Source organism: Cebidichthys violaceus, unplaced genomic scaffold, assembly GCF_023349555.1.
Source record: "Cebidichthys violaceus isolate CVI_PGR_0920_01 unplaced genomic scaffold, fCebVio1.0.p SCAF_7, whole genome shotgun sequence".
NCBI lineage: Eukaryota > Metazoa > Chordata > Actinopteri > Perciformes > Stichaeidae > Cebidichthys > Cebidichthys violaceus.
In genome coordinates, this window is record NW_027176927.1 from 14,514,506 (window position 1) to 14,539,987 (window position 25,482).

At 39.7% G+C, this 25,482-nt stretch overlaps 1 protein-coding gene across 6 annotated transcripts in view; it reads right to left on the reverse strand.

Moving 5' to 3' along the window:
* Window positions 1-25,482, reverse strand: part of fhod3b (formin homology 2 domain containing 3b) — an 84,043-nt gene that overhangs the window by 46,508 nt on the left and 12,053 nt on the right. For all 6 annotated transcript variants that reach the window (XM_068735329.1, XM_068735328.1, XM_068735327.1 and 3 more), the window contains exon 3: window positions 24,760-24,824. In XM_068735329.1, coding sequence (XP_068591430.1) covers window positions 24,760-24,824 — 65 coding nt within the window. The remainder of the gene's footprint in view (window positions 1-24,759; window positions 24,825-25,482) is intronic.

The window sequence follows — 25,482 nt, forward strand, 5'->3', positions numbered from 1 at the left end:
AAAACCACCATTAAGAACAAGTCATGCATCTCTATAGCATGACAGTGTCAAGGTAGAGAGGGATTGGCTGGCACACCTATAAAGCCCACTCTATTTCTGATGGGATAAAAAGGCGTTTTGGCTCACGGCACTACAGAGGATCAGCCGTCTTTTGGCAAGAAAGAATGTTAAGTGTTTTCTTACATTATTTAGCCAAAGCCAGCCATCATATCACAGATGGTGCAATGGAATGAAGGGAGAGACATTGCTAAGATCCAAAACTATAAAAAACAATGTCAACAAAACATACCTTAAAGTAATGGAAATATATTTGTGGTATGAAGATGACAAGACGCATGCCCAGCCCCAACACTCACATTATTCAGGGAGAAACCACATGTCGTGGGATAAGAGAGTCTGAGAGTCTCCATAAAAAATAAATTGTAGGAAAGGGATGGGGTGGATATATAGCACCTCTTGTAACTCCAATAAGTGGAAGAGTTATACAAAGATTTATTGCAGGATAGTGCAATCTGCTACTAAGAGCATGAATCTGACATTGTCAAACATAACAAGACACAGAAGGTTTAACTTGGCCACTTTCTTATTTCCCAGCTAATGACATATTAGATTAGATTCCAACAAATGGCTAAAACAGCCATACTCACACTATTGACACATCCTGATATACACGTTTATTATGTTATTACCGTATTTTATTCACTGGCATTGAGTTATTATTATTATTATCATTATTATTATAATATATATATATATACATTATTTTTCTTTGCAGGACTTCCAAGTGTGTGTGTGTGTGTGTGTGTGTGTGTGTGTGTGTTTGTGTGTGTGTGTGTGTGTGTGTGTGTGTGTGTCTTTATGATAGCGGTAAGAGATTTCTGGCAGTCAGTTCAAAGAAAAGTACTGACACATGGGACCAGAAACGAGACATGTTCAAGTAAATAAAATGAAATAGAAATGATTCAATAAAACCTAGACAGAAATGGCAAATAAAAATGTATTCTAGCTTCTAATGTAAAAGCAGCTTAGTTATACCTTGGCTGAGATTCATGACTGATCTGTGTAAAGTGGGTGTCTTTACCATGCTAACCCCTAGAGGTCTCTGTCTGGTATTTTTCCAAGCTTCACTGTGTTTGCATGAGAAGTAGAGTTAACAGGTTTAACTATTCCAACAAGACAGGAGGCCAGAGTAATAAAGCCGGAGGGAAAAAAGAGAGGAGGACCTTGCTCTCTGCGCAGCAGGGGGTAAGATTTACGCATGGCTGGATATATATCTATGGAGACACAAATGTGAAAAAAAGCTCTTGCACAATTTTGTTTAATGTGGTGACATTGTAGTGTTGGTTTGTTCCCCCACAAAAAGTAAAGCCCAAAATATTGACTATTGGCTAAAATTGGCTTGTATACGGTTATCTGCATACATACGTAAGCAGATATGCAAATAAAAAATGCAGTACATATATGTTTCATGGGCTGCATTTTGTTACGTACTTGACCCTTATATTTCTTAATTTAAGTTAAATACAATATATGAAGTGCTTTCATTTCTGGTCAAGTTTAATTTTTGACACATATTGCTGTAATTACTTTGATAACAATAAAGTTAATTGTAACAACTCTGAATTACTGTTGCTGCCAATTAGGATTAAGATACTGCAAAAAAAAAACTATTTCCTCAACATGGCTACATTGTGTTATTGTACATATAGTGATTATTTTTCCCCAGAACAAAGTCACTGAAAAACAATTATTTAACACAAAATAACTTGGCTCAGATAAGCAACGAAAGCTGGCTGGTTTGGACTGTCTTACACGGTGCATGACCACACATACCTTTGCAGTATGGTTTGCATGAGGATGTGGGAGTGCTGCAGGGTGTAGCCCTGATGCCTTTCAAAACAGTGGATTACTTAGTTGGGGAACTTCTTTTTTTTTCTTGTTGTACAGAGACGATGATGGATTGTAAATGTTAGAGCTCACCTCATTTGTCTTTAATCTTGATTGACCATGGCCTACCTGTAAAATCAGCCAGATTTAAGAGCCAAATCTTGAACATAATATTTATGACTTCATACGACCCACATATACGCCTGTTCATCTACCCTCCTCCTAAAAAAAGGCAAAGAAAAATGCAATAATGCTGAGTTTGGGTGGTGTTGGGTCTGCCTGAGACAATATGTCAACAAGCAACAGCCCTGCATGATCATACCATAACAAGTTCAGACACCTTAACCTAACACTCTGGTACCAGATTCAAACCGTTTGATGTTTTCACATTAAGCAACTCCATTCCTCTGGTACTCACCCCTCTTTCGCACCCCTCCAACTTCCACCCTGTATTGACCCTGTGCCAGTTTCACCAAAATCTTTTCAAGCACACCTGGTAGTGATTAGGCTCAAAAACAGCATAAAGCTCCTGAGGGCTGATGCAGAAGACAGGAAGAACTTGACAAAAAAAGTAACATTAACACATCTAAACTGTATACTGTATTTCATAGTGGAGTAAGGTGTAAGTTAATAAACTTGACATTGAATGCTTATTTTTAGACATCTAATGTTACATCTAGTCTGGAAGTGTCATGTAGTGTAGGAATGCAGATCTATTTTTTTTTTATTTTACAGAACTTCTGTTTGAAATATTAGTCCTAAAATAGATTTGACCCGCATTCAGAGGTTAGTGTTTTGTGAACAGGACTTGGTCATTATAAAGCAAGGGTGAGATTCTCATAAAATGTTGCCACACCTGCTGAGGAGGGTTTGAGAGTACTTTACCAAGTACTTTACCATAGTTGGAGTCAGGATGTGAGTCTCTCTCTCTGTGTGTGTGTGTGTGTGTGTGTGTGTGTGTGTGTAGCATTGAAGTCACATTTACCAGCTGCTGTATCAAAGACTTAATGGATGGTGCAATTTCACTGATTTAGATCAAATTTCACTGTTCAGTAGATTCAAAATGAGTCTTAATACAGATTCCAGGAACCTCACTCACCACATAACGGACTTGTATAGGTAAACAACAGATACTGGAGTAAAAACAACTTTATGATCCCAGTGTTTGCTCTATACAACTGATTCATGTTTTTGAAAAATCCTGGCTGTTCGACTGGACTATGCTTGGCTCTGATCTGGTTCAGATAGATGTGGAACTTTGGAAAAATGCTGGACCAAGCCAGCTGGATTCCATAAAGGCCTCAAAGCGGCCTTTGCACTCTCTGTAAAAGCCGCGGGATTTAAGCAGCGACAACGTAACCTCTATATATTCTAAATACTACATGATTAGAAAGAGGGGAGGTTAGATAAGCAGAGCAGAATATACCAAACAATTACAGACTTACAAATACAAGCTGTGTTTGAACTGAGAACAATGGTGGCTTGTAAATGAATGCTATGATTTACATACTATTGAGGTATGAAGAGGAAGAAAGAACACATTTTGCTCAATGACTAAACAAACATTGAAACATTCCTAATGGCATCCAGAGGGGGAAACAGACATGTTTGTTTACTATGTCAGGGTAATGGCTCTGCTATTTCATTTGGTCTCATTCAAGTGGACTAGTGTTGATATGTTTGATCATGGGTTGATTTGAATGTCTTTCTTTCTATTATTGCTTTTCTACATTTTAGATTATTGGAAGGAGAGAGAGTTTGATAACTGTACTTTAATACACCACATTGCTACCACCTTACACAAGTTGTAGTTAATTTCAAAATGAAAGCATTTCAAAAATATTTTGAACTTGACTTGGTGACATTTTCAGGTCTCAGAGCCTGCTGTGGTTGAAGCTGTGATCTGAGAGTGCATGCTGCTAGAGTAAAAGACAAGGGATCACCAGATAAGCAAGATTCATCATTTGGTGACCATGAATGTCAGTACAAAATGTCATTGGAATGTATTTAATAGTTCAGATATTTCAGTCTGGACCAAAATGATGCATTATTATCTCAAGAGCTACACCACTAGTGTGGCTACAATTTTTTAATTTGTACATGAAATGTTACAATATTTTACTTCAAGTTTTTAGAACAATTAAAACTATGAATAATAAACATTGAGTTATTCACAACTAATTATCGTCTCAAGTATAAGTCAAAACTCTTTTCTACTGTACTGTAATCAGATAGAGTTGTATTAAATGTGAAATATATTACAAGATTCAGTCCAATGGCAAACAAGCTAAGCATCATCTTTGAATTATGACTTATTATTTGCATAGATGGGGGAAAAACACTGTCAAATACAAGAAATACGGTTTGTGAATGAAAAAAAGGTCAAAATGATCTTTTCACTTTGACCTATGAACAGAATGTGTCATCAATATATTAACAATGAACAACCTATCAGCATCTGGTACCGATTCAAATAAGCTCAGCACATAAATAAGAAAAAAACCTTGTAGCCTCTTCCCACTGGAGGAGCAGGTCCATGTCGCTGGCTTTTTCGCTTCAAACTGTGACCTTTGACTCCCTGATATCAACAGCTCCTGGTGCTGGGCAGCCTCATCAAGAGTTACTTGTCTCCTTCAAGAAAATACACTATGTCTGAGGATCCACTGGGCGAGGACCCCCCGCCCCCCTAGCCCAGCGCAAGTCATTTGTTACCAATCACATCAGCAAGCTCTTGGCCCCCCACATCTTACTGTCAACACTTTAAAGGATTGACTGAAATAGCTTTGATTAAGACAGCCACGGCAAATCTCCATCACCAAATGTCTAATCCACAGACAGACAGAATTGTAGTTCTGCAGTCCTATATTTTTTATTGGTGCACAGCGTTGACCAGAAAATCAAATCTAATACTAGCCCAACGTGCTCTGCAGCCATCAAATTGCAACACCATGTCAACCTCTAATTTAGAAACAATTCAGGTGTCGTATAAATAGCCGTATTTACAAAGGTCATAGACTTTAAATGTGATCTGAAACTGGAGAAGTGTCAGGAGCATTCCTCAGACTGGTGGTTTTGAATTTGAGAGACTCATTCTGGAAGGCTAGCTTGCATGTGCCCTCTCTTTCCATGTAGTCCGAATGCAATCATCAGGAAGATTGTAGACCAAGTAATGTATCACAACATGATTTCTAACAGTGTGCTTTACATAACCTACTATACTGTATCTCCATGGTTGAACCTTGACCTGAATGATTTGTTGTTTTACCCTTTCATCCTAATGTGAACACAGCTACTTGAAGCCACAAAATGTCTCTATCATCGTAAGACTTTCCCTGAAACCAGTGTTTACATAGATATAAAGAAAACTGTCTCCCCTGCTGTCCATGTCAAAATGTGTATAATTGCAGCAGAGTGAACGCTTTGTGTTTGCATTGTGGGAGAGCAAGTCTGTACTTAGCATGTTGTTTTTAGCTGGTTCTAATGCCTTCCATGTCTGGGCCCATTTGTCTCTGGGCTGACTGGGCCACATCAGTGGGGAACGAAGAGGAGAAAAGGGATGTCTGCATGTGTGTGACAGCTGCAGGCCCAGTTCACAGGGCCACTGTGGCCCACTCTGTCACACCATCCAACTGAACCCTCAACTGTAATTAGTAGATCTGGTGAGATTTTTGTTTTAACTGGTGCATGTTTGCTTCTTTTTTCTTGTCTATGTAACATACATATTAATGCAAACATATGCAGCAAGTACCTGAAAAATATTATAAAAAAATAGCATAACTATCTAAGAAAAAAAAAAACTTAAGAGGGAATAAGGAGCAGTTGGGGTGGTGGCCACAGAGTGGGCTGGAAGTGCTCACTGGAGTTTGAGGTGATCCATGTCAGTGTGTTTGACAGTGAGTCCTCCACTGTTTATCCAAACTGCCAAGCTAAGAGCTGGTACAGGTGATTGTCTGACCCCCGGACAGTGAACCCTTGATTTGCCTGCTTCCTTCTCCCCTGTTTACTGATGCTGGGAGATACTGTATCTCAAAACCTTTCATTGAATGTATAGTTGCTAGTAGTTCTAATGCAGATGTATTGTATTTACTACACTCTGCTTATAAAGTAGAGTATAGTATAGTCTTACAAATATTTGCTCATCTTGCTCAAAGTGGGCTGGAGCCAATCCCAGAATGCACTGGGTGAGAAGCATCGATAGGTGGCGAGTCCATCTCTAAGTCAGACAGAAAAACATCGTTATACCCATATTCAAACCTGTGCGTATTTAAGAGTTTTCTATTCATCTGACCCATACGGTATATCTGCTCCCAGAGGAGATCCACATGAACACAGGGAGACCATGCAGGCTACAGAGAATGGCAGCGGTCAGACTTGGTGGGATCAACCCCGGGAAGTTTTTTGTTCTACGTTAACCGTGCTGATGCCATGGTCTCATTACATAAACTTCTAATTATCATTTATGCTGTAAATACTGCCAATGCCAACTTCCAAGTGGTGAAAACAATTGGGAATTTTGTGTTGTCCAGAAATTCTGGGTAATGTATATATGACAAACATTGATACCTAACATAAGCCAAAGTCCAGTGTTCAGGGATCTAAACCAAAATGTAATGCCGTCTTTCAGATTATTTTCTACCAACGTCACATGACCAACTCTGCTTACCATACAACTCTCGATAAGTAGTACATGCTGTAACAGTCTGTCTGGACATAAAATGGATGGAAATCACCATCTTGGGTTGTTTTATTAGGTGACCGTTTTTATATCATAACAATCTTTTCAATCATACCCTCCATTCAATATGATGTGAATACAGGCTAACCACTGAGCCAGTGTGAAAATCCCCAAAAATTCAACACAACAAATAGAAAGCTGGCTGTCCTGCCAATATTATATGAACTGAAATAGGAGTCCAGCCAATTTGTCAGTCTTGTCGCATAGATGTGAATGTCCAGCATGACAAAACACCAGAAAATTACACAATGAAAGGGAAAATAAGAATTGAATTGTCAAAGGATAAATATCTACATTTGTTTGACAAGGTTAAAACTGTTTATAAGAATATCCAACAGAGATCAAGAGAAAATGATAGCCTGGTATATTATTCAGTGCATGGAAACAAATGTATCCACCCCTGCAATATGTTACCATGACTGTATATCAAACAAACAATACAATTAGTTTAAAAAAATGCCAAAATAAACATCATATTCATTATGTTTTACTTACATGTTAAAAATCCCCCAAAAAACAGCAATAAACTCCAAGGAAACTCCAAGGGATATGTGAATTCCCTTTTGTGTGAATGTAATTGTTGGTGGATGTGCTGGTTGCCAGAATTGGTCTTTGTACCACATTAGTCTTTGCTACAGAGCTGCAGACATGCTTGCTAGCAATTATTTGTTTGCTTTTCAAACTGTTATCTCTCGACAACAAATAATCAGTCACTTATAAGTCACTTATATTGTTTAAATTCAAGTGATTTCAGTGTTTAAGGGATTAGATCTTTGAAATCTGATTTTAAGTAGCGATGATGGGTGCGGAGTCTGAGTCTGTGTCCCATTGTCTCCCTTCTTGACACACAAACAGCTGTATTAGTTCATATGACTGAATCAAGATAAAGGTCTCTTATAATACTGTGAGTCATGGGACATCATCAGATTCTGCTGACCCATATTTTTGTGTTGTTTTGTCCCTAAAGTGAAATGCAGAGGTGGGGGAATTATTTTCCGCCTGTTCATTTGTTCATATCCACATCTGTCGATCACAAACAAAACCTCAGACACCACTGATTTGATTTTGAAGGGGAATTTTCCATCACTGCAGTGCTACAAATAAAAATGAATGTGATTTGTGACCGGCTGGCCCAGAGGTAGACTGCATCAGGTGAAGGCATGTTCACTTTTTCCTGCTGTTTTTGCTGTAGTCAAGGTGATGACCTGATAATGAGGGTATACAAAACTGGAATCACAACATGGAAAGGATGTTACCTTTGAAGTAACTAAATTACAGTTATCAAGGTAGCTACAAAGGGTAGTCACATGTTGAATGCCAATTACCAGTGTGTCAGCAAGAGGTTTGACAATCAGCACTAAAATATGCAAGTTTTCCAAATTATTTAATGTGGCATGAGGGATCTTCAAAAAAATACTGAAGTCATGAGTCAAACATCATTGATGAAAATGTAATATGATAGTTGCTTTATGGTCTAAAATTAGCAGTTTCCAAACAAAAACTGCCATCAACTTTTCAAATGATATTCACAGCTGTAATGTCATTTGGAAATCACTCATTGGAGGCCTGTATCCAAAGTTAACATATACGCTGGCATCACAGAATACTGGAAAAAGTAAAATGGTGTGATAAGTCGTTTTCACCTACATGTAGACCAGCATGGTGGATCTGTAGCCATCTCATGCCAGGCATTAGGTCTGTTGTTAGCTCTGCATAGTAGTGCAGTAACACCAAGACGTATGAATCGTTTTCACAGGACCAGGTGCACCTTTTGATGCATTGTTCGCTAGGTGTGTTAAGAGATGGCAAAGCCCCCATTCACACAGCTAAACAAATTCAACAGTGGTTTCAAGAACACCAGGGAGAATTCCAACACATTCACGGTCAAATCTCCTCGTCCACATGGCTCAGTACTTGCATTACAGCATTCCTTGGAGAATTGGAGATGTTAGAAAGGCTGAAAATGGCTCCAGTCCTTCTGAGGTAATCGATACTTGTAGGATTTTTTGTTGTTGTTCTCTGTCTGTAGTATCAGTGTAGAAAAAATAATCAAAACATTATTGTGTAGGGAGAAACACTCCTCCACTTTCTTATTGAATAGCCCACAGGCCTCATCTAAATAGACTCTTGAACGGAACAATAAAGTTGGAAAAGGTTGAAGCAATGTGTTAGTGTTAGGCACAGCTGCCATATGTAGACATTATATGCAAAATTAAAGACAGGTCTCAACTGCTTTTCCCTGCTCTCCTCTTTTTCTGAGCTTTACCGAGAATGACCAAAATTCCTCGGACATCCTGTAAAGCCATCAACCTGATTTCCCCTCATGTCAAAATTTAACGGGTTGTGGAATACTGTAGCATAGCACATCCAGGCACTGAGAAAACACTACCTCACTTAAGGCATGAATAGCAGTGTAAGCAACTGTGTGCTACACCTTGGCAAAAGTAAGAGTGGAGACACATGGTATGTTACATAATACTGAAATGGACAGAAAAGTTAAACTTTAAGCGGTAAGATGAGGACCTACACTATAGAGCAATGGATTGGAGGAAATGCACATTTACATTATGAACTCACACCTTCATTTGTATAAAATCTTAGAAATGGGTTTGCGCAGCTCTCCATGATCTATTATTGGTAGAATCACTAAACATAGAGCATGCTACTAAACCATCAGCTGGAGAGAGCTATCACAGCTGGGGCATGCGCTATGTATGTGAAAGGAAAGTGAGACCTGTCTACACCAAGAATATATGTGGGTTAGATCAAAAAATAAATTAGCACCGTTGCAAACACTCTTAATGAGTCACCAGCTGGGAAGTTAAAACAGACGGGGGTTACGCTAAATATAAGCACAAGCACATGAGGTAAAAATACAGTATGTTGCATCAGACATATGTGAAACAAGACAAGTGGTGAAGCCTCCAAACCACAATTCCCCCTGCTGACACTCAGCTCTTCCCTAAAAGCCAAACAACAAATGACAAAGCCCCTCTGTTAATATTCAGGTCACTCTTTCATTACGACCCTTTATCTATCTGAGAATATCTACTGTATCATGAGCACAGCTGATGTGATATTTTAGTCACGCAAGTAGATCAAGTGACAGAGCGCTTGGTCTTGTGATGATAAGAATAATAGTCACATTTAATTGCCTACGTCTAGCATTTCAAATGATTCCTCCAGGAAGAGAGGAAACCTTTCTGCATTAAAGGACAGTGCTGCAAATAGATTTAGCGTTATTTATTTACATGAATGGCTCTTATTAGATAGACAGTATAACATTACAAGTGAGCTAAGCACACAGTGAACTCAAATGAGTATCTTGGAGGTTTTGTTTAAATTGAGTAATTGTATTTTACATAACTACATAAAAATGTGTAAACTGGTCATAGTGACCTTAAAAACAGCTGTTCCTATCCTGATTACTTTATCAAAAGCAGAAGGAATATATTTACTGTCTCAGTACGTATTACTTGATATTATGTTGCCAGAGAAAGTTAGATCTATATACAAATATGTGCTTTGAAATTAAAGGTTATGTAATATCTTAAATTTATGGTAAGGCAATATATGATAATACCGATACATAATAAGTTAAGATCACAATAAAATATTCAGGTCTGTAGTGCCTGGGGTAGAAACTGATACCAGTCACTTGAGAGTTCAACATAGAATACAGGGTATTACACAGTGTACTATGGTTTACTTAATTATACGGTGCACTTTCATCTGTTTCCAAACGGGATGCACAGCCAGCTATGTTCAGAAAGTATGAAATTGTGTAATAACAATAATGACATAAACTCCTGCATCAAAAGAAAATAGTAGATCTGATGAGAAATTGTCCCTGCCTGAAAGGCTTATGAATGTTCCATTATAGAAGAGCCTTCTGTTTGCCAAGTCAGGAAATGGCCATGCTGTTTTGATGAGACAAACATCCATAGAAATTCAGCATTTCTGCAGGGTGCTAATTTGTCATGCCCCGCCACAACATGCACAATGTATAGGAGGCCATCCAATCTCCTGCTGGCTCTTGGGGTCATTATGAAAGGAAAAATCACAGCAATATAGACGAGGAGAATGAGGTGGATTCCTGCATTAAGTGGATGAGGCCCTCCACACTACAGAACTTGGGTTACACTACAGCCTACTACACATATGGAGCTCTTTGTCCCACATTCCCTCAGTTTTTTTATGACAAAAAAAAAACCCTTACTGTGTCAGCTAAAAGCAACGTCCAATCTTGGACCATGTCATTGGATCATGTAGCTCTCAGTGTCAGAGAGCGCTCATCATGTCATGATGCCCAACGGTCTTTGTTGTTTGTTGGGCGCAGTCAAATAACTCAGCAGGAAATGTTTCCTCTCTGCTACAACAGTATAGACAGTCCTAAAAGAATTTCAAATGCTTCCTTCAAATCATCATTCTGGTGCAGCACAATGTCTGCATCTTTCCTTCGCAATAGTGATCCCGGGATGTCTAGCTGACACTGGACTCCATGCTCTGCCTGGGTTTCTGTGGACTCGACATTTTCCAAAGATAACATGGGCCAAAGATTTCCACTCACGGGCAGGCTGAGGCCCTGCTGAGGCAGCCAGCCTGATGTGGAACAGACAAAAGAGAGCTGGCTCAAGACGTCTACTAAGATCCATAGCGCTGTACTATGTGATATGCCTTCAAGGTCTATAGTTAGTTACTATAAATGAGAGAAACAGTGTTCTTTAAATGCACTTAGGGGATCAAAAAACAGACACAGGATGCTTTGCTGGTTTGATAACATGATACCATAGGTGAAGAATAATAAGGATGTCATCAAATACAAAAAAACAAAACAAATCTAGTGCATTTACTTACTATAAATCTTCACTAATTGCTCCTGTTCCCCAATAACTCCATGTTTCACATAGACGTGATATATTGTCCCTTTTCTATTATTCAGAGGTAAATTGAGATTTCCAGGAAAGGCTTGTCCCTCTGAGAGAGCCTGGAAGGCTTGGCCTGGCGGTGTGCACAGTCATACACCACATGACGTCTAAGCAGGGGAACATTCCTCTATGTCTTTTTCTCTCCCTCCAAAACCATCTTTCTCGATTTAGAAACGGGGGGCACGAAAAGCGGTTTCGCACAAAAATACGGGGCAGCAGATTGATTCAAAATGAAGCCATAAAAAACCTGATATATGTGAAATGTCCCAGACTGGGAATGAAATATCATTTCTCCTACTCAGGAACTTTCCACAGGAAGAAATACAGGAGACTGAATTCCACTTAACCTCTTTCCTCTGTGTGCCAATGAAAAATAGAATAAAAAAAATGGTTTATAAGTTTAACATTGCCATACAACACCATTACCATTACCAAACAGAATATTTCCATGAAGAGCAGCTATCTACAGTATGTCCAAAAGGTAGTGTCTTGGAAGAAGGTCAACACAACTAATGCCAAACAGTCTTTTTAAATAATTTTCTTTCCAGCTATGCCATAGTAAACATCACAGAGGAAGGCAGAGGACTGGAATGATGTTATGCTTTTGGTATTCGATGAGGATACAGGAGCTGGGATTGTGTCTCTTCTCCATAAATCATTTGATGGTGACAGGAGGTGGTCCTTTAGTCCCTCAGCCCACCCCCGCCGGCTGACCTCAGGGGTGACAGCTTCCCTCAAGTGTCAACCCAAACAAAAAAAGACTGCAGCCAGCCCCCATAGCCGGAGCTACAGAGGTCACACAGGCCTGTGCCAAACCAGCCCTTTCATCCTATAGCATTTTACAGGATCAGCATCCTAGAACTCAGGCATCAAAGACAGAGAGACAGAGTGTGTATGTGTGTGTGTGAGAGAGAGAGAGAGAGAGAGAGAGAGAGAGAGAGAGAGAGAGAGAGAGAGAGAGAGAGAGAGAGAGAGACAGAGACAGAAACAACCTCTATGGCCCTTAATATGTGTGCAACTTATGTGTAGGAGGGTGGGGGATAATCCTCGTAAGATGTGCGGTGGGGGTCTCCAGGTGGCCCAGAGGGTTAGACAGGGTTAACCCCAGTTGACCCAGGCTCTCTGCTGTCAGAAGTAAGAGATCAAACCTTAGCTTGTCGAGGAAACCAGGACAATGTGGCATGTCCCTCATGTAATACAGTCTCTCAAAAGAGCTGAAATGGGATATCTTTTCATTATGTAAACGAGCATCAGGAATACATAAAATGCTAGACTTTTTTATAAAACCAAATGGTTGTGAGAGCACTCCTCAGTATAAAATGTCAAGGTGGCAATATGTGATCATGCCCAAACGAACTCTTATCATTGTATGCCAAGTTTGAAGAAAACACCAGTTGTATTTGTTCCAATAAAGTGAAATGATAGTGTCTGTCTTTAGACAAGCCTCGGCAGGGGCACATGTCTGGTTGGCAGGTTGATCTTTAACACTTCCTCTAAATGCTGAGACACAAAAGTGTCAGATGGCAGCACATGGCAGGGTGGGGGTCTCCTATAGTGTTGTTTTAAGTAGTCTCAGAGTTCCTGCAGCCTGCAACAGCTGACTGTTGGGAGTTAGAGGTCACAGTCTAATTTTACTGATCAGCATAAAGTGGGGAAAAAATTCTTGAAACTATGTAAATGTGTTGTTTTGTCCAGACATCCAGGTGAGGACTTAAGACGAGTTTTGACATTGAGGTATGTTGTCTGAAAATGCAAATGTTACATTTGTTCCAGGGAGGATGACAAAGCGTGAGATAATGTACAAAGACTGGCAGGAGGTATCATACAGCTGTGAGGAAAATAAAAATGACTGTACTGTAACTGATTTTTTTTACTGCGCTATATTGTATATTCTCTATATTTAATTAAGCTCGAAAAAAACCAACCACAAAGCATAAAATCTTACTGATAATAGAATAATTTATAACGGATACAACATGCAGTAGCATACTCTCTTGTGGCACACTTAGATTTGAAGTAGTACACATATGAACTGTATGAGTTTGTATGTTGTGTTTTCTTCTCTACTTAATGTCGGGGCTCTGGAGTTTGACAATTGGGAGAAATTATGGGATTGGGAGTAAAAGCTTGCCTAGCACCATAAACTTTTTCATTTACCTCATGTGACTCCCTGGAATCTAGCTGGTCTTATCAAAATGCGATGAATGTGTTTGTGTATTGTGACGACCCTCCCACTCTGTTGGCTATGGTGCTGCTGCATGATGGTTTCCTGGTGGGAGGAGCTGGGATAGTCACCTGCTGATACAAGCCCATCTGATTGGAGCCTCCAGGAAGGCATAAAAGACAGCACTTCTGGGAGTGAGTGTCTCTCTCTCTCTCTCGCAGCAGGGCCTGTTGCACCTCTTTTCATTTATGCTGAAGTTTATGTAACTCAAATAAACTGTTTTTGGGTTAGATATGTGTGTGTGGCCTCCCTTTTTGTTGCCAGCCTTGAGCCAGGTGGTAACAGTATGCAAAGAAGTCTGACTTCTCTCCTGTGACAGGGTCCCATAGGGACAAAGCGTAGCAGACGACAGTTGTCAGAAAGCAGGTGTGTGTACAGACTTAGCATGCGTAGACAGCAATGTTGTGTTAGTTACCACATTTTGGCTAGACAGCCACTGTATACCTATAGTGATAATGGCATTGCAATAAGTTCACATGCCTAATGATGACAGTCTGATGTTTCTCTTTCTCTTAAACAGATGAAGAGAAGAAACCACACTCTTCTTGTTCCAACACAGCTGCTCCTGTCGCCTGCCACAGGAGGCTGCGCTCAGCTGCAGGAGTGGAGTCTAGGGCATATACAGTATGTGGTTCATGATGACACTTGTGATTGCATTTTTAGCCAAACTTAATAAAAATGATTGTATTTGTGAAAAATCATAACAATTGCTCACCATCTTTGCCACATAGGTCACCAGTGGTCTACTGCATAAAGGCTATGAATGGATTCTGCACTCCCTGCATCTCTTGAGAGAAAAGTAAAAAGTTACTAATGTAGATGGCCTGTACCATTACCCATCAAGCATCATGTTTGATGACTGCCAGAAGACACTCTGGATCTGATGCTGTCCTTTGGGTTTCTCAAATTAGTACTGGATTTAGGAATACGGGTAACAGAACGCTCATCCTAGGTTACCTGGTCCAGGCTCCTATTTGTATATTATATGTTTGTATAAATGTTTTAATTTAGCTTGCTAGACTTTGTGAAGTGGCCTTAAATCTTGTTACTTGCCCATTTTATCACTGTCACTGAGCGTCAACTTGTGACTCCCCCTCCTCTTAGAAACCAGGCTCTAAAAATCTTACACGTGACCATTTCAATTAGTTTATAGTTTCTGAGGCCAAATCACCTTGGAGGCGGGGCTATAGAGCCAAGCTGGAAATACTAGATGGTTACTTGCACATGCAGTTGCATATGCAAAGTTACTTTTCATTTTCCGTTTCCTATTCATGTTTTTCAATAGTTCAGGGATTGAAAATAATAAAACCTGTACAATAAGAGGCTACTTTTGTAAAACCTCATTTTTGTCAGAAAGCTGTTAATTGAGGCTTTAGATTGTGGTGGCATTTCACTGAATTGCATGATATTTAAAAGTAGTCCCGTTTACTTGCTAACCGCCGCCTCTGAAAAGAAAAAAAGGAACATAGAAGATAATATAATATTCAAGAGCATAATGCAATTCATTTTATTGAATAGATGTTTGTATATTGTGTCCACCCCTGTATTTAGTATTTATGTGTGTGTGTGTGTGTGTGTGTGTGTGTGTGTGTGAACAGCAAAAACTGAATGAAATCCAATACTGCCTCTCTTAGCTTTGTGTTGAACCTTGCTAATACAAAAGGCATTCATCAGAGAACAAGCAGAGGGAACAGCCACTGATGTCATTGAATTCTGAGGTCCAGACACTGGGAGAGATTCAAGCATTTTTCACATTTCCAAACGCAAAGATTAAAGGCTTATGTACAGGCTTTTATCTTATAAACAAGAGATCTAAGCAAAACATTTTAGTGCTTTGTGTGTTCAATGATCCTTAAGTGACCACTGAGAAAACCACCATACAACACATATGAATAGATCTGAATGGATCACAACAATGTGTGACATATTCACTGAAAGATGAGATTTAGCTTTAACCACAACAATGATGTAAACATGGCTCGCTTTCCTCACAACTTTAGGACACATCACTTTTGGTTTATACCAATAGAGATTTTCACTCCTCTTTATAACACATACTAAGCAAAAGCAGGCAATGTTTCTTTTACTCGCACCACGGAGTATAACATTGGGTAAGCTGCTTGTTCAAATGTAATTAGTTCTGAATTTTTCACCACAAAATTTGACAATTCCTTGTTGAATTTGGGAACGTTCTCCCCTTGCAAATTACTGCAGCTTCAGCCATGGCATTAGTGATAAAATGCTCCCTAAATTCACAAGTTCATATGCCTTGCGTGAGTGTTCTGCATTGGTAAGAAACTTCACTACCATGTGCGACATGCTTTTCATGTAACCTCAGTTTCAGATAGAGTCATCCCAACTGCCAGACATGCCTGAATCGATTAAGTAGGCTCTTAGTCAACATTCACGGGCATTGAGGCCTCTTCTCTTTTTTCCCCTATCTACTGTATGGCTTTTTTCTTCGGCTTCAAAGAACATAACAAAGGTTGTCCAATCTTCTCCTGCTACGGTCACTTTAAGTGGTCCCCTTCAGAGCCATGGGTGGGCTGCAAGAGGAGATTCTCCTGGTGCTTGAGCTCTGTATTTCAATGGGCTCTCCAATCACCCAACAACGTCTGGAATGGAGGTAGAAGGATCGAGTATTTCAGCTTCAGTGGCGCCCTTAATTAAAAGCCAAGTGAGAACACTACGCCTACTTTTGTAAATTTGATTGCATAAAATGCACCTTGAGTTTGATGAAAATGTGGTTTAATTGCCCCGCTACAGACAGCATCCTCCATTGTGATCTTTGTGTTTGCCAAGATAAGTCTTAATATCTGTAAAATATGTATTTCTTTACTTCTTGTTGCTGTTCCATCAGTATCAACTGCGTTGAATGCTCTAGTTTTAATTTTTTTTTATTTTACAGAATTCCTGAATCCCTCCCTAACCTCAACGTTTGAAGAAGGTGAATATAAATTAAATGACTGTGGAAAGGCTATCATGTTTAATTAAAGGCCACAATATAAATATTACTCATCCCACTTCTGCCCTAGACTTGAGCTTACACTATCTCTAAAAATAACAACTGTAGTTTTTACTTGCCCTTGAACATGTTTGAAGCTGATAAAGATACCTGATGACCTAGCTAATATTTACAGTGGATCACAACATGGTTTACAATATCCATAATCATTCCACAGCTGTTTATCATGCCTCCCCTCTGGGTGGCTACACTGTTAGACTAGAACACGAGTAGACGGCTCTCAAATCATTAACACATCACCACAAATTGCCACAGACTTTCTACCTTTGCCAATGGCTCATGATGAATATGCCTGAAGTTTCTGTTGGCCCCCAGTCCGTCACCACAACACAATGTGAAGCATGGGAAGCCAGAGCTACAGCACAGAATGGGGTCATAGCGAAATTAAAAAAGGACACTGTTGATCTGTCTCAAATCATGTATTAAAGCAGCTACTGTTTACCTGATAAAAAAGAAACAATACATCTGCAAGGTTCCTCTGACTACATCATCATATGTGGCCAGGGCATGGGAAACTGGCAAGTCAGATGGAGGCTGCAAAAGCAGAACGAGGTGGAAGACACAGGGATACTACTGTCCTCACGTCTTTCATTTAGGAAAAATAAGAGAGAGACACAGCAAGGAGAGCATGAAAGCTACCACAGTCCCTCCACAAAAAAACTATGACATGAAAAAAGTCTCCACCAGTTAAGAGTGAGTACAATAGTCCAGTATCCAATTTACACACTGCAAAAATCCCCCTAAACAGGTCATGTCAATCTTTACTTTTCCAGCTGATGTCAGCTCAAAGACTAAATTGATCTCCGCACAAGAACGTGACAGAAAATCCAATAAATCCTCCTTCAAAGCAAAACAGCCATTATACATGATTCAAAGCTAGCCAGCTGTGGCAACACTACTTGATCCAAGGTGCGAGAAGAAATAACAGCGCCGTGTCATAGAACGTTGGATGAGTGACAGTTACTGTAACGACAAACAGAGAAGATATGAAGTGTTTTGGTTCTCTTCAGTATTTCTCATAGTTTCCTAAAATAGATGCGCAGAGGGAAGGAGACGTTTCCTTACAAAGACATTGACATCAAAGCTGAAGAAAAAGAAAAGGAGCCTGCATGACATGTGAGAGAGGATGTGAGATGAATTCCATGGCACACCGTGATTTGGCTGAAGGCCAGACAGTTACTGAGTTAAAGGTAAGGTTTTTTTCGTCAATACTGGCACTTAAATGCCCATATATAACCGCAGACCCCAAAGTCAAATATGACAAAGATGATGAATTACACGCTGTCTGAAACTCGAAAAAGAAAAAGTTCAGAGATAGATGATAGTACATATAGCATAGGGGCACATTTAGTAAAGCATAACCTGCAAAACTCACAACTAGTTTAGTGCTGAAATGATTAGTCAATAATTTGGTTATTTGATCAACACTAAATAATAAATTATTTTGATGATTGATTTTCTTTTCACTACTTATTGAGATTTGAAAGACCAAACAATGAATCAATGAATCATTATAACAATCGTCAGATTAATTGAAGAAAATATATAAATATGCCATAATGGCATTTAAATCTGTCAGCATTGAGTAAAATCTTTGAGATAAATGAAAAGAAATGTATGTGTTTTCTCAGTCTGCTCCTCTCTGTCCTCTCTCCATTAAGGATACACAGAGAAGGCCAACATCGGCTGTGAAGAGGCACCTCAAACCTCAGCTCCAAACCATGATAGACCCCTGTATAAATACACAATAAACAGTTCTCTGCAGACATCAAATAAATGTTGGTTTAAATAAAAACAAACTCAGATTCCTTCCAAATTGTCCATCCTTCAAGCAGTCAGTTGTTTAAAGTCTGTGGCTACTGAGGTTACACACCTGTCCACTTCAACAAAGACCACTCCAGTCTCACAGCAGTGGTAAACCCCACAGTGGTCTGGTTCACATGGCATCCACTCTTAGCGTTTCAACTCATACGTCATGAAGTGCCACTTTGAAAAACTAGATGTTGTTATAAGCTGACGGTAAAATATTTGATAATACTAGAGTTTGGCTAGTTGTCAGAAGTGAATAGAGATGAAAAAACAGAATATCATTATTTTCTGCACCCAATCACAAGGCTATAGGACCCCTTGTTATTCACGGGAATACAGTTTTGAACACTGGTCAGGCTACATGCTCCTATTTCTCCCTCTATCCTGTAAACACAGCAAGAAAAAAAAAATACTCCCCTCTTGGATAAAAACGTAGACAGCTCTCTTCTTATTTGGACGAGTGAGGAGCAGCAATGAGGGGCCTTGCAACTGGAACCAGATGGCTTCTTAATATGTGCATGCCTTTGCATGAGTGTGTGCATGTGAACGCGAGCATATGAGCGTGCTTACACAAATTCATGTCGTAGTAGTCTCCAAACTTGTACAGTATGTGAAGCATTAGCTCTTATCCTCCCAAAAAATGGAAAAAGTTGCATTTTAGTTGTGAGGGCACAGGGACAAAATGAGGGGAAACATCGTCCTTTACTGTTGCCCATAAATGAAGCATTACCCCAAACTACGTTGTTATCGCTCTGCATGGGGTTGTTGGGTTCACGGCCAAACAGAGAGTATATAAAAACAGAGTGAGGGAAAGTGTGAGGTGAGTGACACCATCAAACACTGATCTAGTTTTACTATCACCCGTGATTTGAAAAGCAAGACCCACTCCACCACGCTTCTCTTCCTGAGATGTTTGCTGCCTTAGATTTCTCTTATTTGGCACGGTGTTGTTGACGTTGGCCTCCTGGGGTGACTCTTAGTCCATGATCCCATTTTGGGGTCTCTTTATTGGAAGTCAGAGAGGCAATGTGATATTCCTCTGTGTCTCTTGGGTGCCACGTGATATGCATGTTCTTAATTAGTCCCCGCTTGCTTGGCACCTTACAGTCAAAAAAACGACTAGAAATTTGATTTGATTGTTTTAATGTGACTTTAAACTGTGGTGCAGCCCTGAGGATTCTCATTAGGTTCTCTAATCCGGAGGTGCATTGTGACAGTGTTCATACAGATAGTAATAACCAGATAATAAAGCCAAATAAATAGAGTTTTTCAGATTTTCTGAGAATCATTTTTAACGGATGCAGAGAACTGGATATGAGCCATAACCTTGGGTAACTCTCTTGACTTTTTACAAAATGATAGCAGGCATTTCAAGCTGTTCTTCTTTTTTTACTAGGCAAGTTAACTACTGGAATTGTTTTTTTATGTGTATTCACAAAACTGCAGATGGCTTTTTCAGATCTGGCAGAGTGTGTGGAAAAGACAGACACTGTGGTTGGGAGCACCACGATAACCCGCAGGTGATCTTATCCTCTTAAGTCAATGTGTTGACATACTACACACACACACACACACACACACACACACACACACACACACACACACACACAATATACTAATTAGATAAACAAACATTGAATGACCCACACTTCACAGTTAAATATTTCCATGCTACTAAATTGTAAGCTGCCAGGAACTCATTCTCCGACACGGTTTTCAGAGGGATAATCGTAGAGAATTTACTGCTCATCGTCTTCCATCTTAACAACCACAGAGTTTTCAGTTGTCAAACTGAAGATCAAAACTACCAATTTGACAAAATTAGAGCGCAAAAAAGAAACACAAGTCAACAGCAGTCACAATGAATCCTGTGCTGAGCCCGGATTATAAGAGGTTGTAGAAAACAAGGCAGATAATCCACTAAGAATGTGTCGCCTCTTATTACAGCTGTCTCCTCAGCTGAGATCAATGTGGTGACAGATGAACCTGTTCTAAAAGGGGAATACCAACACAATTTAGCTTTCAAATGTATGATTTTTATATTTGTGAATAATAACTACTTGTCATAAACAAAAAAAATCTCACAATTTGTGATTGATGTAGAACTGGCTGCAGATGAAAGGATTTGTATGACTCTGACAGAGTTCAAGAGGGTTTTCTGGAGAAAGAGAATTTTCTGGATTGCAGTTGATAGATTTACCACATTAAATGTTAGCCTAGCATTGCATAAATGTCATTAATTGCAGCATCTGACTGGACATCTGTATGAACTCAAGAAAAGCTAGTTTGGTGTCTTTATTTTGCAAGAGCTGCTGCTGATTACAAAACATATGTGACATTTGTCAATTCTTAACTTTTAACAATTTAAACATACACACTATGATCTCTCTCCGTCTCTCTTCCTGTCTTCAAATTATACATACCATCACATTTAAGGCAACTCGGGCAGCCCCAGAAACAAAATGGCATATAAAAAGAGGACCTACTGTACTGTACTTGCAGACAACACTAAAATAAGCACAGGACTGCTTTAATCAGGCCCTGACTACCACATCTAGTCCACCGACAACAATAACAGCCCAACCATTTAAACAGGCTGTGGCCAATGCTTACACGCAGAGAGGGATGAGTTGAGTGTATTTTTTAAATCCCAGGCTGGTCAAACAAATATAAACAAAGATCAAACCATCACCACCTCATCTTCTAAATGGCAAAAACACATCCATTCAAAAGTAATTTTCTTTTTTATCCACGAAAGGACTGAAGTATCAATCAAGTAATGTATAAAGCATGCATACACACAAATATCCAAGGAGCATCATACTAATGAGACTACACTCAGAGATAAATATTTATATGGTGCCTGATCTGCACTTTTAGTACACAAAGAGCCTGGACTGCATCACTGTGTGATGAAAACAAATCACTGTGCCAGAGGAAGATCGGTACATAGCAACTTAATAAGCCATTAGCTCTTTGGGTGAGCACTTTTCTTCCTCCACTGACTCTGTTGCATAGATTTCTGCCTGGTCTATGCAGAACCATATGTATGTGAAAGCTAAGGACTATGATTAGGGAAGCATGGATTAGGTCTTGCTGTGGCTCATGACACATGCACACACACACACACACACACACACACACACACACACACACACACACACACACACACATACACACAAACAAACAAACTGAAAGCCAGCCCTGTGATGTGTACATTTGGAGAAACCCCAAAAACCTGATGACATAAACAAAGTTATGTACTTCTTAATTAAACCTTCAAATGCATGCAATGGGAAAACCACATAATAGTGCTACATGACAGAGATTACATACATGATTGTAACCAACTCATCACTCATGTTAATGGAATGGGTATAAAGGAAATATCTTGACAACGTGGCTGTTGCTAACTTAGCACCTCCAACAAATTACATCCAAACAACACAGGAAATGTGGAAACAAGCACCCTTTGGCCTAAAGCTACACAAGAGTGGTGCTTTTAGTTCGAGCTTGTCAGACTCAAACAAAAGGATCATTTCTAAGGGGTTTCCAGAGACTCTGGAAATCACTGTGTCAAAGCCACTCTGATGCCTCTGTACATGTTGTGTTGGCTATTCTCCAAAGGCACTTTATTATAACAGGCTTTTTTTCATTGTAGAAAATCTCCTCATTATTGAGAGACAAAAAAGTATGGCCACTGACAGCACATTTTTTATTTTTTTAACTTACAATACAGAGGCTTATCTTTGGAGGGATTTTGGCCTTTACGGGCTGACAGCAGGGAAATGCTCTATCCCTTAATGCAGAGCAAGTGCACAGCCTAAAGAATACCATGCCATTTGTCTTTGGAAGACTAACGAATTATCTCCTGTGCGGAGCAGGAAAATCACCCAGTAATTCTGCACTCATGGGCTACGAGGTAAGCCCTCTAGTCAGATAAAATTAGGATCAAATGTCTGGACAAGTTAACAGTAACAGTGACCACCTCGCCTAGAGGAAATAAATCAGCAAGCCACGTGGGCAGTCACTGAGGGAGGCTAAAGAAAGGGCAACAGGTGGCTGTCAACTTAGAGAGAAAGAGGGTCATCATCCACTTAGAGAAGAGCAAGTCTGTCTGCCACTCCACAGGCTCCACTAAGCTAAGCCAAGCACCAGCAGAAGGAGAGAATAAGGTGAAGCCAGTTCAGAGTATGTGTGGACAAGGTTCAGCCATGTTCAGCATGTGATTGGAAATATAGGGATCCAGCGTTATAAAACCAGGGAGCATGGAACACAGAAATAGAGTAAAACGGACATTTCCGTTCAAAACAACGTAGCAGGATGGTGAGAGCAGCGGCCATGTTTATATGCACCGCTGCCACTGTGACCGTTGTAGTGGGATAACTTCTGCATTAACCAAATGCGGACTTACTGAGGTGATATTTTGCAGTAACGAATAAAATGAGCAGTGGAGCGGTAACATTTCAAAGCACAGAGAGCCAGAGTAAATTTGTAAAAATGAAAAAATGTATGCTTCATCCATTCACTCTTGTCACAGCATAGGAAAGCACAATGCTATTACCAGATGAGTGACAGTTTTGTTTGGCTTATTTTCTGTAACCAGTGTAGCATTAAAGCATTGTGGAATTAGCAAGCTGGCTAGCTGACTAGCATACATCTGGCTTGGGGAGCCCCATTAGCTCACCTGGTGAGTCCTGGTGAGTTCGACCCACAGCATCATCTGGCTGCTTTTGTCATGTCATTAAGGCAAAAACACAATAAAAAAATTCTTCAAGCATACAGCTGGCTATAATTTCCTGGTTACAGAAAATGAGCCAATCAGAGGGCTGGCGATCAGAGGTAACGCTGGGTCTAACTCCCTAGCTAACAAGCCAGCCATCCCGCTGCGTCCGCCCTCTTGCCGACAAGCCTATTCCATTCCTACGAATAGGAAGTTTGAAAACCCTCCAAATACAATATATCTTTTGGTGATTTACTGTATCAGTATCAGTTATAGAGGCAAGAACATCAAAGATAAATCCTCTTTGTGATCACCTTGTGCTTACTAAACCTCATAAAGTTATTTCTCATACCTATTTGGTCTCACCAATAGTTTAATAAGCTGTCATGACTGAACAATCTCAATAAAAGACGAACGTTTCCAAACCTTTCCATTGCACATCATGCATCAGCAGATAGACTAAATAACCATAGATGACTATCAGAGATTGCTCTCAGAGTGACTTCATTCAAATGAGAAATGTCTGGGACTTTGATTTACTTCTACTGCAACAGAGAAATACAGCACAATTTAAAATCTGACAATTTACAGCCTAATAGCTTTTCTAAGGATTGGGATATTTTTACACTGTAGAAGAGGCACTATTTGTCTTTGTGTAGGAATGCCGGCTTATCCACATTCTGCTACCGACAGCCATGGTGCTCTTTGCTAACAAACCCTAAAAGTCACAGGGAAATTACTTTTAAAGGGCTTGTGTATTGTCCTTACATTATAGGCGCATCAAACAAGGTGGCAAAACAATTAACACCTATTTATCAGTCACATCTCACCAGAAAGACGTGTCAAAATTTACAGAAATCAAAATCTATATCCAAGTACAATGTAGTTGGTAAAAGCTCAGGCAGTTAGCATCCTTAGTCTAATCAAAACCTCTAATAAGCACATTGTGTGTGCAAGGGGAACGCGCATGTGTGTGTGTATGTATGTGTGTGTGTGTGTGTGTGTGTGTGTGTGTGTGTGTGTGTGTGTGTTCGCAAGCATGCCACGTGCATCCATGTTTGCATATGTTTTCACTCAGCTCTTTGTGCATTACTCAAAGACACCAGGAGGCCCAATAAAACAAAGTGACAGAACACAGCAACTCCAGAAAACATTAAATGTTTTCAGGCTTTGCTCCATGCCAGTGGTCTGTTTCTCAGAGTGTTGTTAAAATGCTGTTAATTCTCGCTCCAATTAAAATTCTAGGCTATTTCCCAAAACTGCCACTGTGCAAGTTAAACAAGGACCTCAATAAAACAAACCCCTGGTAATAGAGGTAATTAATACTCATACCTCACTGGTCACATAGACGGAGAACCACAAATTGACCATCATAAAGTCAGAAATGACAAATCTACAGCTTAGATGAAAGTACAATTCATTACCCACCAATGCAGGCATGGACTCTGACAGACAGCTGTGTTCGAAGAATAATGCTGTGTTTCTTGCCCCTCCTGTGAAGAAAAAAAGACAAAAGGAGAGAAAGAGAATTGTTAAAGAACATTGAGCATGTGTGATTATTTAAATGTATGTGTGTGTGTGGGTGTGTGTGTGTGTGTGTGTGTGTGTGTGTGTGTGTGTGTGTGTGTGTGTGTGTGTGTGCTTTTGTCTATCTAATCTGAGGCAGCCTTCAATATGCCAGAGGCAAGCAAGTGCTGACAAGAAAATATTGTCAAATAGCTACTGTGCAAAGGTGCAAAATGATGACAAATTATACCGTTCAGTCTTAATCAAACCGTTCAATATTTGCAGTTTGAACACAACAGGGAACAGGTTGAGGAACAGATCAGGGGAAAGGTCTCCAAAGGTGAACACGAAGGATGGGAGCAGCTAAGAGGTCAACTCCCCCTCCTGGGTTAATGGAGATATGTCAAAACCCTATCACAGTCCTGTCAACTGCTTACAATGTCTGAATGACAATCCAAAACAAAGACGACAACAATGCACCCCAATTCTATTCAATCGTGAAAGTGAATGTGAGGGCAGTGTAGTTTGTATTTATACAAAGGATAATTTGGCTACTTAGAAGCCCCGGCCCAAATTTGTGTACAAAGTTTTGTGTAAAATTTGCCATTTTAAAGTATAAAGCTGGCATTATTCTATATTTATTTT